This window comes from Ascaphus truei, chromosome 8 (genome assembly GCF_040206685.1).
Source record: "Ascaphus truei isolate aAscTru1 chromosome 8, aAscTru1.hap1, whole genome shotgun sequence".
NCBI classification, from domain to species: domain Eukaryota; kingdom Metazoa; phylum Chordata; class Amphibia; order Anura; family Ascaphidae; genus Ascaphus; species Ascaphus truei.
The window spans coordinates 74366462-74379678 of NC_134490.1; the positions used below are offsets into that span (position 1 = coordinate 74366462).

Sequence of the window (13217 nt, forward strand, 5' to 3'; positions counted from 1 at the left end):
ACTACCTCAGCTACCTGTCCTGATGACATCCCCTAATACCATCAAGCGGGAGACTCAGAAGTGCTGTTGCCTACAGGTGCACCACCAAACACAAACACGTAATGAGGGTTGGTTGCTAGAGTACCCGGGCCAATGTGAGATTGGGGGGGGGGGGGGAACCCGTTACACATACAACACACAAACTGCAGCTACACACACACACACACTAGACAGACAGAAACTGCAGCTACACACACACTGCAGACAGCCACTTACTTACTTTGCAGCTACTGTACACACTCTCTCCCTCCCCAATTCAACGGAGTCTTTCAGCTCTGTTCACAGAGGGAGGGGGAGGAGTCACTGCCTGCTGCATTCTTCCTGACCAATCCCCTGCCCTGTCTCAGAGCTTCTCTGACAAAAGGAAAAGCTGATTGGGTGGAAATAAACACTTGGCATGCAGCCAAAAATTCCAGGCATTACTGAATGAATAATGCCCAGAATTCTAACCAATCAGAGAATTTTACTGCTTTAGCCTATAATTATATGTAATGTAATCATACATGGGTGTGGCTGTGTATGTGCACAGTCATACCTGTATGTATCTGTATTACTATACATATACATGTGTTTATCTATATGGATATATTCATACCTGTGTGTGTGTGTGTGTCTGTATGTGAATAGTCATACCTGTATGTGTCTGTATGAATATCCATATATCCTGCTAGTGTGTCTATATCTTAATATATAAAAATGAATTTTGTATGGTTGGTGCTAGATGCGGTGAATCTGATTGGTCCGTGGGTCTGCCCGCCCCCCCGCGACTCTAATTGGCCAAGAGGTACGCTCCACTGTGACACACACATAGACACACACAGACATTGGTCCCTGTGTCCGCCCGCCCAAAGTCAGCCTCCCACATGCCTCTCATTGGCCAAAAGGTACAGTGACATCACTGACACACACCTACTTCACTGTCACACACTGTCACTGACACACCATACCATCAGAGAACCCCTGCGGAGTCCTTGGTAAGTTTCATCCATCTCACACTGTCACCCCTGTCTACACACACACACACACACACACACACACACACACACACACACACACACACACACACACACACACACACACACACACACACACACACACACACACACACACCCGTGTACACACACACTCACACCTGAGACCATGCTTCTTCACCTAATAAACACACACTCACTGTCACCCCTGTACACACACACTCACACCTGAGACCATGCTTCTTCACCTAATAAACACACACTCACTGTCACCCCTGTACACACACACTCACACCTGAGACCAGGCTTCTTCACCTAATAAAAATGGATTTTTCACCTAATAAAAACGGCGTTCTCCCTTAACTTTAAAAAATGCACCTCCGTCCTCTTCAGCTCCGCACACACGCCCGGCCGGACCGCACACATGGCCGCCCGACACTCCCTGTAGCCGCGCAGCTTGCTTCACACACCCTGTCTAATTTAACCCACCTCAGACTATCACCCCTGTCTAATTTAACCCACCTCAGACTATCACCCCTGTCTAATTTAACCCACCTCAGACTATCACCCCTGTCTAATTTAACCCACCTCAGACTATCACCCCTGTCTAATTTAACCCACCTCAGACTATCACCCCTGTCTAATTTAACCCACCTCAGACTATCACCCCTGTCTAATTTAACCCACCTCAGACTATCACCCTTGTCTAATTAACTAATTAATTATCAGATGATATTACTTAAGAGATGACCAATATTAATATAAATAAGTGATTCTTTTGAAGAGTATATTTTGGGGGGATATTTACAGATGGACAATGAGCCAAAACATACTGCGAAAGCAACCCTGCAGTTTTTTAAGGCAAAAAAGTGGAATATTCTACAATGGCCGAGTCAATCACCTGATCTCAACCCGATCGAGCATGCATTTCACTTGCTGAAGACAAAACTTAAGGCAGAAAGACCCACGAACAAACAACAACTGAAGACAGCTGTAGTAAAGGCCTTGCAAAGCATCACAAAGGAGGAAACCCAGCGTTTGGTGATGTCCATGCGTTCCACACTTCAAGCAGTCATTGCCTGCAAAGGATTCTCGACAAAGTATTAAAAAGGAACATTTTATTTATGATTGTGTTAATTTGTCCTATTTCATTTGAGCCCCTGAAATAAGGGGACTGTGTATGAAAATGGTTGCAATTCCTAAATGTTTCATACGATATTTTTATTCAACCCCTTGACTTAAAGCTGAAAGTCTGCACTTCTATTGCATCTCGGTTGTTTCATTTCAAATCCATTGTGGTGGCGTACAGAGCCAAAATAATGAAAATTGTGTCAGTGTCCAATTGTTTCCGGACCTAACTATATATATATATTTGTTTGTGTGTATTCATACCTGTGTGTCTATATGTGCATATTCATACCTGTGTGTGTCTATATGTTTATACTCCTACATGTATACCTGTGTTTGTCTGTGTGTATGCATATACCTCTGTGTGTTACTATGTGTATACTCATATGTGTGTGTGTATACTCATACCTGAGTATGTGTATATGTGTATACTCATATCTGGGGGTGTCTATACGTGTATATTTCTACACTATATGTATTTAAATGTGTATACAATGCCATATATCAAATGTGTATACAATGCCACACCAGTCTTAATTGTATTAAAATATTATTATGTTGAATATATCAACGTTTCGGTGTTCTGTCACACCTTCATCAGGACTTGAAATCAGTGATACTTAAAGGTGTACTAGATACCAAAACACCTGCCAAAATGTTGCCCCAGGACACATCATCAATCAGATCCCGTCCCTGGACACAACCCTATACCCAAGTGCATTAAACAGTAAATAATATAGAAGTGCCAAAGACTATAAAAATAAGATCTGGTCACTGACTACCCCTATACAGCAGATATATGCCGTGGTCCGGTTCCTAGAGAGAACTTAATTATGGATGCAATTGCTGCCCCTGTGTGAAAGAGAGCAGCATTACGGTCAATATCCTGTGTATGATTAAAAAAAATCCATTGTGTAGTATTAGATAATAATTTACTGCGTTATTTTTATATCCCCCGCCCCCCCCCCTCCCCCTCCTTATGCCCTTTTTAATGCATGTTAATGTATTAAGCTCCCTTGGGTTTCTTTAGCAGCCATTTAGAAAGCCACAGCACTTCCCCTTTTAAAATAGGCGGCCATATTGTGAACCCTGGGAAGCAGGATCTTCACTGATCGATCACGGGAGAGCGGATCGGTCGGCAGCTTAGATAGTTACATTGCCATTGAAACACAAGCAAAAATAAATAAAATGGCAAGAGGCAAAGCTACTTTAAATAGTGAAATGAACTGAGACAGCAGCTACATTGTACATAAACCAAACGTTACAATACAGAGAGCAGAATATGGCAATAGTACAAACACACATGTACTGTAGGAGAAACAGGCAATCAAAACGGTGTAATTAGAGGCAATGAACGGGTAACAGATTGTGTTGTAAGTAAACAAACTGACAACACAGTGTGATTTAATGATACAGCAACATGTATTGTGCCAAAGTCAGCCAACCTTAGATTCCTAGTACGCAGGTGGCCATGGATAATGGCCATCGAGCAGATTGCTACCACCATAACGGGTAAATAGCCACAGAAAGGTCTGGACGAGGTAAAAAATAACCCCGTATTAAAGAAAAACATAATTCCACTAACTGGCAATGTAGTACTCGCCAGCCCGATGCCACCAGCTGGAGGCCAGCATCGAAAAAAGGGTATTGAGCGCGCTGTCCCTCCAAATGTTCCCCCTCGGCTATCAGGTTCCACCCCGCAGCTCCTAATCTCCCGTGATCAGCGGGGCACACTCAGCAAACAAAAGAACAAACATAGGAGCGCGTGAAGTGAAACCAAGAAAAGCCGAAATTAGTACATAATCTTTATCATAAATTGATTGTTTATCATAAAAATACACATAGATAAGAAATATATAAATCAAAAATGCCTGAAATGACACTAATCAATATAAAATGGAGACAAGCCTCGTGGAGGATAGTAATAACTTGGACACCCTCTGTGTGTGTTTGGGTGTTTGCACCCCTATCCTCCACGAGGCTTGTCTCCATTTTATATTGATTAGTGTCATTTCAGGCATTTTTGATTTATATGTTTCTTATCTATGTGTATTTTTATGATAAACAATCAATTTATGATGAAGATTATGTACTAATTTCGGCTTTTCTTGGTTTCATTTCATGCACTCCTATTTTTGTTCTTTTGTTAGCTTGAGGCCAGCACAGATAGAACAACTAGTGCCTGCATCTTAACTGGATATTGGTCAAAAATGCAGCACAGGAGAGCTCAAAATAGTAATAGCAGGTAAACAGCCAGAGGCCTATCTGATTGATGATGTGTCCTGGGGCCCCAGGTGGGGAGAGCAACATTTTGGCAGGCGTTTCGGCATGTAGTGCATCTATAATTATCACTGCTCTCACATTTGTTTGTAATTCCTGATGAAGGTGTGACAGAACATTGAAACGTTGATATATTCAATAAAATAATAATTTAGTACAAGGAAGACTGGTGTGCCATTCTCTTTTGGCATAGTATACAGTATTTGGCGACTGCAGTAGCTGTTCTGTATGAGCACCCAGCAGCGAATTATGCTGTTTGTGTGTGTGTGTGTGTGTGTGTGTATCTGTATGATAAATGTGCATATTCTTACCTGTGTTTAGGTAGGTGTATACTTATATGCGTGTGTCTGTATTTGTATCATTAAACCTCTGAGTCTCATATATATATATATCTATAATAAAAAACGAATAGACGATACCGTTCTGTGGCTAATGAAATGCTTTTATTTGTGCGAGCTTTCGAGATACACTGATCTCTTCTTCCAGCGGTGTTACTATGATTAAAGCAAGAAAGGTTAACTTAAAAACAGTGCATCTTGGAATGTATCTGACTGAAGCCTATCCCTCCCCCTGTGCAGCATGCGATTTATGACTTGAGGTGTGAAATAGTCCCTTAAAGTTAGTGATGTAAGAGTGTGTGTGTGTGTGTATGTAAATATAGATTTATAAAGCACCCAGTGTATACAGCACTTTACAAAAGGTGTGTGTGGAGTGGGAGTGTATACCAATGGTGTGGGTAGGTGTGGAAATGTAAGAGGTTGTTGCATTACTATAAGTGTGTGTAGATACTATGTGGTCCCTATTGGTATATGTGGATGGAATTACATTGTGTATATGTATGTGGAAGAGACAGCTGTGTGTGCATTCATATAATGCAGTATGTATAGACATGGCCTTTAGCACTCATGGGAAGAGAGTTCTCTTGTGTCAGTAGTGACTCATGAAACTGCGGTCTCAGTTTAGGCTACCACTAAGTGTCCCGAACAGTTGCATACATTGATATTCATGCAACCATCTCTCTTTTGGTGTTCTAAGATTACCTTTGAGTATGGCCACCTTCACATCGTTCATCTTATGGCCAGAGTCAGAGAAATGTTCGCCGAAAGGACTATCTCTTGTTCCGCATGTGATGCTATGGCATGCAGTTTCATTCTCTTGTTTAGCCCGTCACATTTCACCTATGTAGTAGCAGCCCCCTGGACATTTGATGCACATGATGAGGTACCCGGCATTGCTGGAGGAACAGGTGAACCTTCCTGATTTTGTACTCCAGATTCCTGTGTGGTATTTGTATTGTGCCCGCTGTGTAGAGCATTGCACAGGTTTTGCATCTTGCGTCCTGGTATGGTCTTGTCCCGCATTCAGTTGTACTGTTGAATACTTTACTCCTCACCATCATTTTCTAGAGATTATGAGGTTGTCGGTATGATAATGAGGGTGTTAAAAGGGAAAACCTGTTGCAGTCTTGGATCTTCCTGGAGCATGGGTTGTAGTTCCCTGGCGATCTTTCGTATGGCTTCTAGGTGTGGGTGTATATGATCACCAAAGGTACCCTGTCGCTTGTCTCTTTCTGTCTGTATTCAAGGAGACATCATCATACTGACAACCTCATAATCTCAAGTACAAAATCAGAGGAAGGTTCACCTGTTCCTCCTGTATCTTCCTGGAGAATGGGTTGTAATTGTTGCCTATCAATTTGCTGCAAAGCCTTATTTAAGGCTATTGGGACTATGTGCTACACCATACAAGCTGATGGGCCACTAGTGCTATTTCCGGGTTGTGACGTCATAAAGCCACGATCGCGAGATCTGGATGGTGAGGGTGAACGGTGTTATTGACAGAATTCCAACCACGGTATATACAGCCTGCATCTTGAGAGAGGTTCCACGAATCACCAGCCCCATTGTTGCAGCTAAAAGATAGGATTTTATCCTGACATGCACGATAATTTCTGCTACATTGTAAGTAGCCATTTTTTGCGCTTTTATTGATACACAAAACGTACTTCACTATATTGGCACCCTTCTCATTTATCTTACCTTGTCCAGGGATTCATTCAAGGACGTTCAAAGTTTCTTTATCCTACAGGTGTTATCTTTTCATTCATCTGTTGTCACTGATTTGAGCCTTTTGTAGCTTGCTTTCTTTGTATATTCTCTGGTGTTGTGTACATCCATTATATTGTGGCAGCACTCATTGACACCATTGTAACATTGTTAAACATTCAGATTCTGTTCTATCTATCTATCTATCTATCTATCTATCTATCTATCTATCTATCTATCTATCTATCTATCTATCTATCTATCTATCTAGTTGTGTGAAAAAGAAAGTACTCCCTCTTAATTCCATGGTTTTACATATCAGGACATAATAAAAATCATCTGTTCCTTAGCAGGTCTTAAAACTAGGTAAATACAACCTCAGATGAACAACAACACATGACATATTACACCGTGTCATGATTTATTTAACAAAAATAACGCCAAAATGGAGAAACCATGTGTGAATAGAATTCAACGAGGGTGTACTTTCTTTTTCACATAACTGTGTGTGTGTGTATATATATATCTCAGCACTCCCTTGAGAAAGGTTCTGTTGTTAGGACCGAAACGTCGGTTGATTGTGCCTTTTAAATACATCGTTTTGGACTTTACCAGGAGTGCTGTCTCTTTTCTTGCTGCGTGGTCCTGGATCTCCTGGTCTGCCTGGTAAGGAACTCTGTTACCTATCCAATACCTATGGGATAAGCACCTATCTTTTATTTTTATGTGAGTGCCATCTGTCCTTGTTTAATATATATATATATACACACACACACCAGTGTGTTTGTATATGTGCTTACTCATACACCATGTGTGTCTATACTGCATTTCTGACTGTATATCTCCAAAAAGTGAAACTTAAAAAAAAGCTGAGCTGAACTCATAATAACACAGAGTCAGGTTGCACACAATGTGTCTATCATGTTTACAGAAGACTTTCTTTAGGTTGTTTTTGTGATGCAAATTAAGGTTTACTGTACTGGTATGTTTCCACAGGTGAGAAGCAGGAGGAGGGAGGAAGCAGAAGGAGGAGGGAGAAGGGAGGTACAGGTGCTTAGAGATGGGACTGCCAGATTCAACTGGAAAAAAACCAGTTCAAACTTAGCTCGGTCCAGCTGAACCACAGGAGAGAAAGTTAGACAGAGAGAGACACCAAAAGGGAAACAGTCAGTATAAATCCAGAGACAAAGTGACCTGCGAAGAGACCTTAAAAGGCAGACAAAGGTAGCAAGAGATATAGAATCCCTATGACAAGCGACTACTCTCTAAGACAAGAGAATAATGCATAGAGAGAGATAGTGATCCACGCATTGAGATACAGAACCCAGAGATCCGGACAAAGATTGGAAGGGAGAGAAACCATGAGAGAGAGAAGCAGTGAGTGAGAGTGATTCATATAGAGACGACAGAAAGAGGGAAAGATACAGAACAAAAACAATTGCAAAAGAAAAGCTGAGAAGAGGAAGAGAACAAGTCAGCGTAGCAGGAATCCAGGTAGGTAACTTTTCCTTCTGGAGAGGGGGAGGGGTGCAGCTCAGGTCTCTATGTATGTATACCTTTATTTGTATAGTGCCATCCATGTACATAGCGCTTTACAGCAGTAATACATGTGACACAATAGGAATAAGCTCTTCCTACATATAAAAGTAGACAGGAAAACGAGTCTTTGCCCCGAAGAGCTACTCATGAGTTTACAAAGGCAACAGGACTCCCAATAAGCCATTATTTCTGAAGGAGTGGGGGCCACTTCCGATTTTATGAGCGGTAACATGTCCCCTCCAGTCCTGTCTGGGGTTGAAGGGATCACTTGATTGTTACAGGTTAATCAGGTCCCGTGTGTATCCATGTGATTGTGTCCATATGTCTGTTTTCCTACGTGTACATCTTTCTTCCTGTACTTGTGTGCTCATCTGCTTCTATTTGTGTGTGCGGAAGTATGTCTTCCTATGTTGTGTTAGAGTTGAGACGGAATTGCAAAAAATAGCGGTGGCGATGATATGTCACCGCTGTACTATGGTTATTTGTGGAATTAGGAGCCAGTTTAGAGTCCGGCACTGCAGTCGTTAGCAGCCGATTGGAAAATATGATAATGTGGTTTTAGGTTAGCGTTATTGGTTCAGCGTAATCTGCAAGGATGGAAAAATCCCAGGATGCCTGAAATTCCCCCCCCCCTGGCATCTGCTGTGTGCAGTGATGACTTAACCTGTCAATCACCGCAGTGCTCCCCAACAACTTAAACGTCGGATCTGGAGTGCTGGGACAAGCAGTGGCGGTCATTGACAGGTCAAGTCACCGCCGCTCAGAGAGAGAGGGGCGGGGGGAATCCTCCTCTGAGAGCTGGGGGCAGAGCTAGTTGGAGCCCTTCTGTACTCGGCCCACCCCTGCTCTCTAATGCACATTGTGGCAGGTGTGAGAGAGTGTCTTGTGTATGAATGTGTCACAGACACACACACCCTCCCCCTCTCAGTGGCTTCTAAGTATTTAATATTTTTGTCCACCCCATGTAATTTGTATGTCTTTCGCAATCCCATGTCATGGGTGCAGGAAGGGCATTTAGCAACCAGTTTGGTGATATGTGAGGCGTCACAAAAGAGCTGGGCATTTAATGGAAGAGTTTCCGGTTTTTGTACATAACTTCACCCCCCTGTGGAGGCACTAGTGCTCTGTGGATGCAGTCCTGTTGATCCTGAGGGAGTTAATACACTGTAACATGAATACACTGACACATTGATATAGTGTTAGACTAATGCACTAATGCACACAGGGGTGGAAAAATCCCAAGAGCCTAAAATGTACCCCTTGACGCCTGTGCTGAGTGCCCCACTGACCTATCAGTCACTGCTGCGACCAGCAATGGCGCTCCCCAGCTTCCATGCTGCTGACCGGCCGCGGCAGCGACTGACCGATCAGTCACCACTGGTGAAGGGAGGGAAGCGGTGAACAGAGGTGAGCAAGGTGTAGTGATTCAGGACACTGTGCATATGTGTCTGTTTGTACATGTGTGTGATTGCTTGTATGTGATTTCTTGTGTGTGACTGTGTGTTTATAAAATTGAGTACAGGGTGTATATGTTCTCATCTATAGAAGAGTAACATAAGCTTTAATGTCCTGTATTATCTTTATAAATAGAACAATAACAGGCTTTGTGTCTTTACGTCACTGTAATGAGAATGAGATGACATCATATTCTTAATGAATAGCATTAATTAACAGAGTTTCTTGTCTGCCCAGTTACTGGTTTACAGTGACCTATTCTATCTGTATAGGAGAAAACAGGACATCTATCTATCTATATCACTGGTGTCCCTTGTATTTGTATATATCATGAGAAAGTATGTAGGTACCGTAGGTAATATATACATACTGTAAGTGTAAATATATTTATTTGTATGCTTCCTGTCAGGATGCCTGAGGAGGAGAAGTCACACAAGGAGGGTCTCATTGAGTTTTACTCCTCATATCGAGAGCTCTTTGATTTCTTCTGTAACAACACCACCATCCATGGTGCAATCCGAATGGTGTGCAGTCAACATAACCGCATGAAGACGGCCTTCTGGGTAGTCCTGTTCCTGGGAACCTTTGGGGTCATGTATTGGCAGTTTGGCCTCCTATTTGGACAGTACTTCAGTTATCCGGTCAGCATTAACCTTAACGTCAACTCTGACAGGCTCCCCTTCCCAGCTGTTACTGTGTGCACCCTAAACCCGTACAGGTAAGCACAGAACACACCCTATATGGGGCACAACCTGTAAATATGGGGCACACCTTCTACATATTGGACATGGAAGATGTTTCCAGGGATTAATCCGATTGCCAATTCTTGGAGTCAGGAAGGAATTTATTTTCCCTTATGAGATATCATTGGATGATATGACTCTGGGGATTTTTGTTTACTTACCTCTGCATCAGTAAGTAAGTACGGATATAGGATGAAGTATCTGTTGTCTAAATTTAGCACAGGTTGAACTTGATGGACGCATGTCTTTTTCAACCTCATCTACTATGTAACTATGACATGCCCTATACACGGGACACCCTTTTTATACAAGAAACAATCTGGACACATGGGACAGTCACATACCATATACATAAGTGACACACCCTACACATACAGATCATACCATGTACATTCAAGGCACGCCCTATGCACACACGTGAGCTGACAATACCCCTTATTCATGGATCTGAGCTAAGTATGCATCCAAATGTTATAAAGTCAGACGATAAAACTAAATTGCTCATGCAGTAATTAAACACTGTCTCCTTTCTCAGGTACAGCTCAATTGTGGGAGATCTGGAGGAACTGGACAGAGTGACCGAGCAAACTTTATTTGACCTCTATAAATACAATGTGACTGGGGTACAGGGAAGGGTCCCCAACAGCAGGAGGGAGCGGCGATCAGGGCCCCCGCTTCCCTTCCCTCTCGAGAGGGTGTATCTTGGAGAAGGGTCCCACAGGGAGAGACGGAGCTCTAGGACAGGGGTGAGGGAGGAGGAGGAGATGCAGGTCAAACGCACGGACAGGAACATCGGCTTCAAATTGGTGAGAACCTCAGTTCATGCCCCAAAATAGAGCCTAGGTCTTTTCCAAAGCTTGGTTATCTCTATACATTTCTCCAGAAATCCTAAGACTCACAGATACCACCCAATGTGCTACCAAAGAGAGACCACCAGACACTCACAGCATCCGCCTCCCACTAACATGGGAATCCCAAAAAACTCAGACACTTCAAGAGTCAGAGACCCGCACACATGCAGCCACTGACCACGTGACTTCATTAAAACCAAGAAACCTCCTAAGACTTGTAGAAACTCCCCAGAGACCTTCCATGACTTGTAGAGACTACTCAAAGACCTCCCAGGACTTTGAGACATTCCCCAGAGACCTCCCAGGACTTTGAGACATTCCCCAGAGACCTCCCAGGACTTTGAGACATTTCCCAGAGACCTCACACAACTTGGAGACATTCCACAGAGATCCCCAGATGGGTTGAGAGGTGCAGATGAAGATTGGGGATCCTGGGCCTCCTTCCCAAAAAAAACAATCCTCTCTCTTCTCCTGACAGTGTAATGAGACCGGGGGAGACTGCTTCTACCAGACCTATTCCTCAGGCGTAGACGCAATCCGCGAATGGTACCGGTTTCATTACATAAATATCCTGGCCCGGGTCCCCCAGAATGGGGCCATCAATGAACAAAATCTCGAGAACTTCATCTTGGCGTGCAGATTTAATGAGGATTCCTGTATCAAGACGTGAGTGGGTGAAAGGAAAGGAGAGAGGGGATGGGGAGAGAAGTGCATGAGAGTGAGTGGGAGCGAGATTTGATGGAAGGGAGAAAGAAAGAGGATACGTATAGAAGAGTGGGGAAAGAGTAGAGAAGTAGTAAGACTCGTGGGTAGAGGTGGGCGAATTTATTTTTTTGGATCGTTCGGTTCCTTTGGGCCGCGGATCAGTCTCAAAAAGGCCAATCTGCCATTTTGGATTTATTTTTCTTCAAAAACAGCGATCCTTACAAAATGCGTTGTCGGATTGTTAAAAATCTGCAATCGGATTAATCTGAGGAGAGACTTTCAATTTAATAGTGTCTACAGATGTGTATATATATATATCCCCTCAAACAAACTAGGGAGAGATACCTGTGCTGACAAAGGAGCACAACTGAGGTACCCGGCTGGGAGATATTTAAATCTAATTTGCATAGCAATTAGCATGAGTCCCATCCAACACTTTCTAAAAGGATTTCCATACAAACTATTTAGAGTTGATAAACCTAAGGCACCAACCTAATGACTGGAATGGTGTCAGACCCAACAGGACTAGAACTAGGGTGACCATATTGGGTGACCGGGATAAATGTCGCACATGCGCTAATGGTGAGCGCCGACCACGCATGTGTGAATGACAAGCGCCAACTCCGCCTGGGCGAATGGCAGGTGCAAGCACCAATCGTGCATGAGCGGCCAGGACGTCTGGTTACCCAAATTAGAACCCACAACCACTGTTTTTCTTGGCCGCAGCTGCTAAAGCTGTTGTCCTAGATAACAGAGGTTGTGTGGTTTCAACTTCTGATCCTGTTGGGTCTGACACGATACCCCATTCCTCATAAGGTACCTTAAACTTGGGAAGTCAGCGGAATCCCTTCCTGCAGTTTGTAGAGTTGTATTTATTTTTTAAAGTATTTTAATTCAGTATGTGTCTGACACTGTGGCAGATGGCTCAGGGACTGTTTTTGTCCATGTTCTGTTATTCCTTAGCCACCTTTGTGCATATCCGTCATGTAGTACCAAAATTAGTTCTTGTTCTTGTACTTGTAATTGTAGTAGCTCCCTCCTCTGGCTTCCTTTGAAAGCAAACCACGTCCTCTTCCTGATTGACAGTTTAATGTTCCTTGTGGAACATACCAGAGATAACTATGAGATACGCTAATAGTTAGATTAACTACATGTGTGAGAAGAAAGCACCTAAAACGTATGTGACAGTGATGCTACCCAGCAGCTGGTTTAGCTCACACTGCTAGAGCTACGGCCTAGAAAAGCAGTGGTTGTGGCTTCTAGTGCTGTTGGGTGTGACACCATACCAGTTATTAGCTTGGTGCCTTGGGCTCAATTATACCAAATGCTGCAAGGCAGCAGCGCTATTCTGTGACGTCACCCAGCGCTGCTGCCGAGCAGCATAGTGATTATACTAGGGAGATGGTGGAGAGGAGGCAAAGAGTCGTGGTGGAGGTGTGACCGTGAGCGATTCGCCCTCAT

The 13217-nt window shown here is 43.2% G+C and overlaps 1 protein-coding gene across 2 annotated transcripts in view; it reads left to right on the forward strand.

The window, feature by feature from the left end:
- The first annotated feature begins 7478 nt into the window (after positions 1–7478).
- SCNN1A (sodium channel epithelial 1 subunit alpha) overlaps positions 7479–13217 on the forward strand; it is a 34343-nt gene continuing 28604 nt past the window's right edge. For both annotated transcript variants that reach the window (XR_012803626.1, XM_075612701.1), the window contains exons 1-4: positions 7479–7957; positions 9867–10175; positions 10736–11006; positions 11530–11717. Coding sequence is in view for 1 of the 2 variants with exons in the window: in XM_075612701.1 (XP_075468816.1) it covers positions 9868–10175; positions 10736–11006; positions 11530–11717 (767 nt within the window). In the remaining variant the exon portion in view is untranslated. The remainder of the gene's footprint in view (positions 7958–9866; positions 10176–10735; positions 11007–11529; positions 11718–13217) is intronic.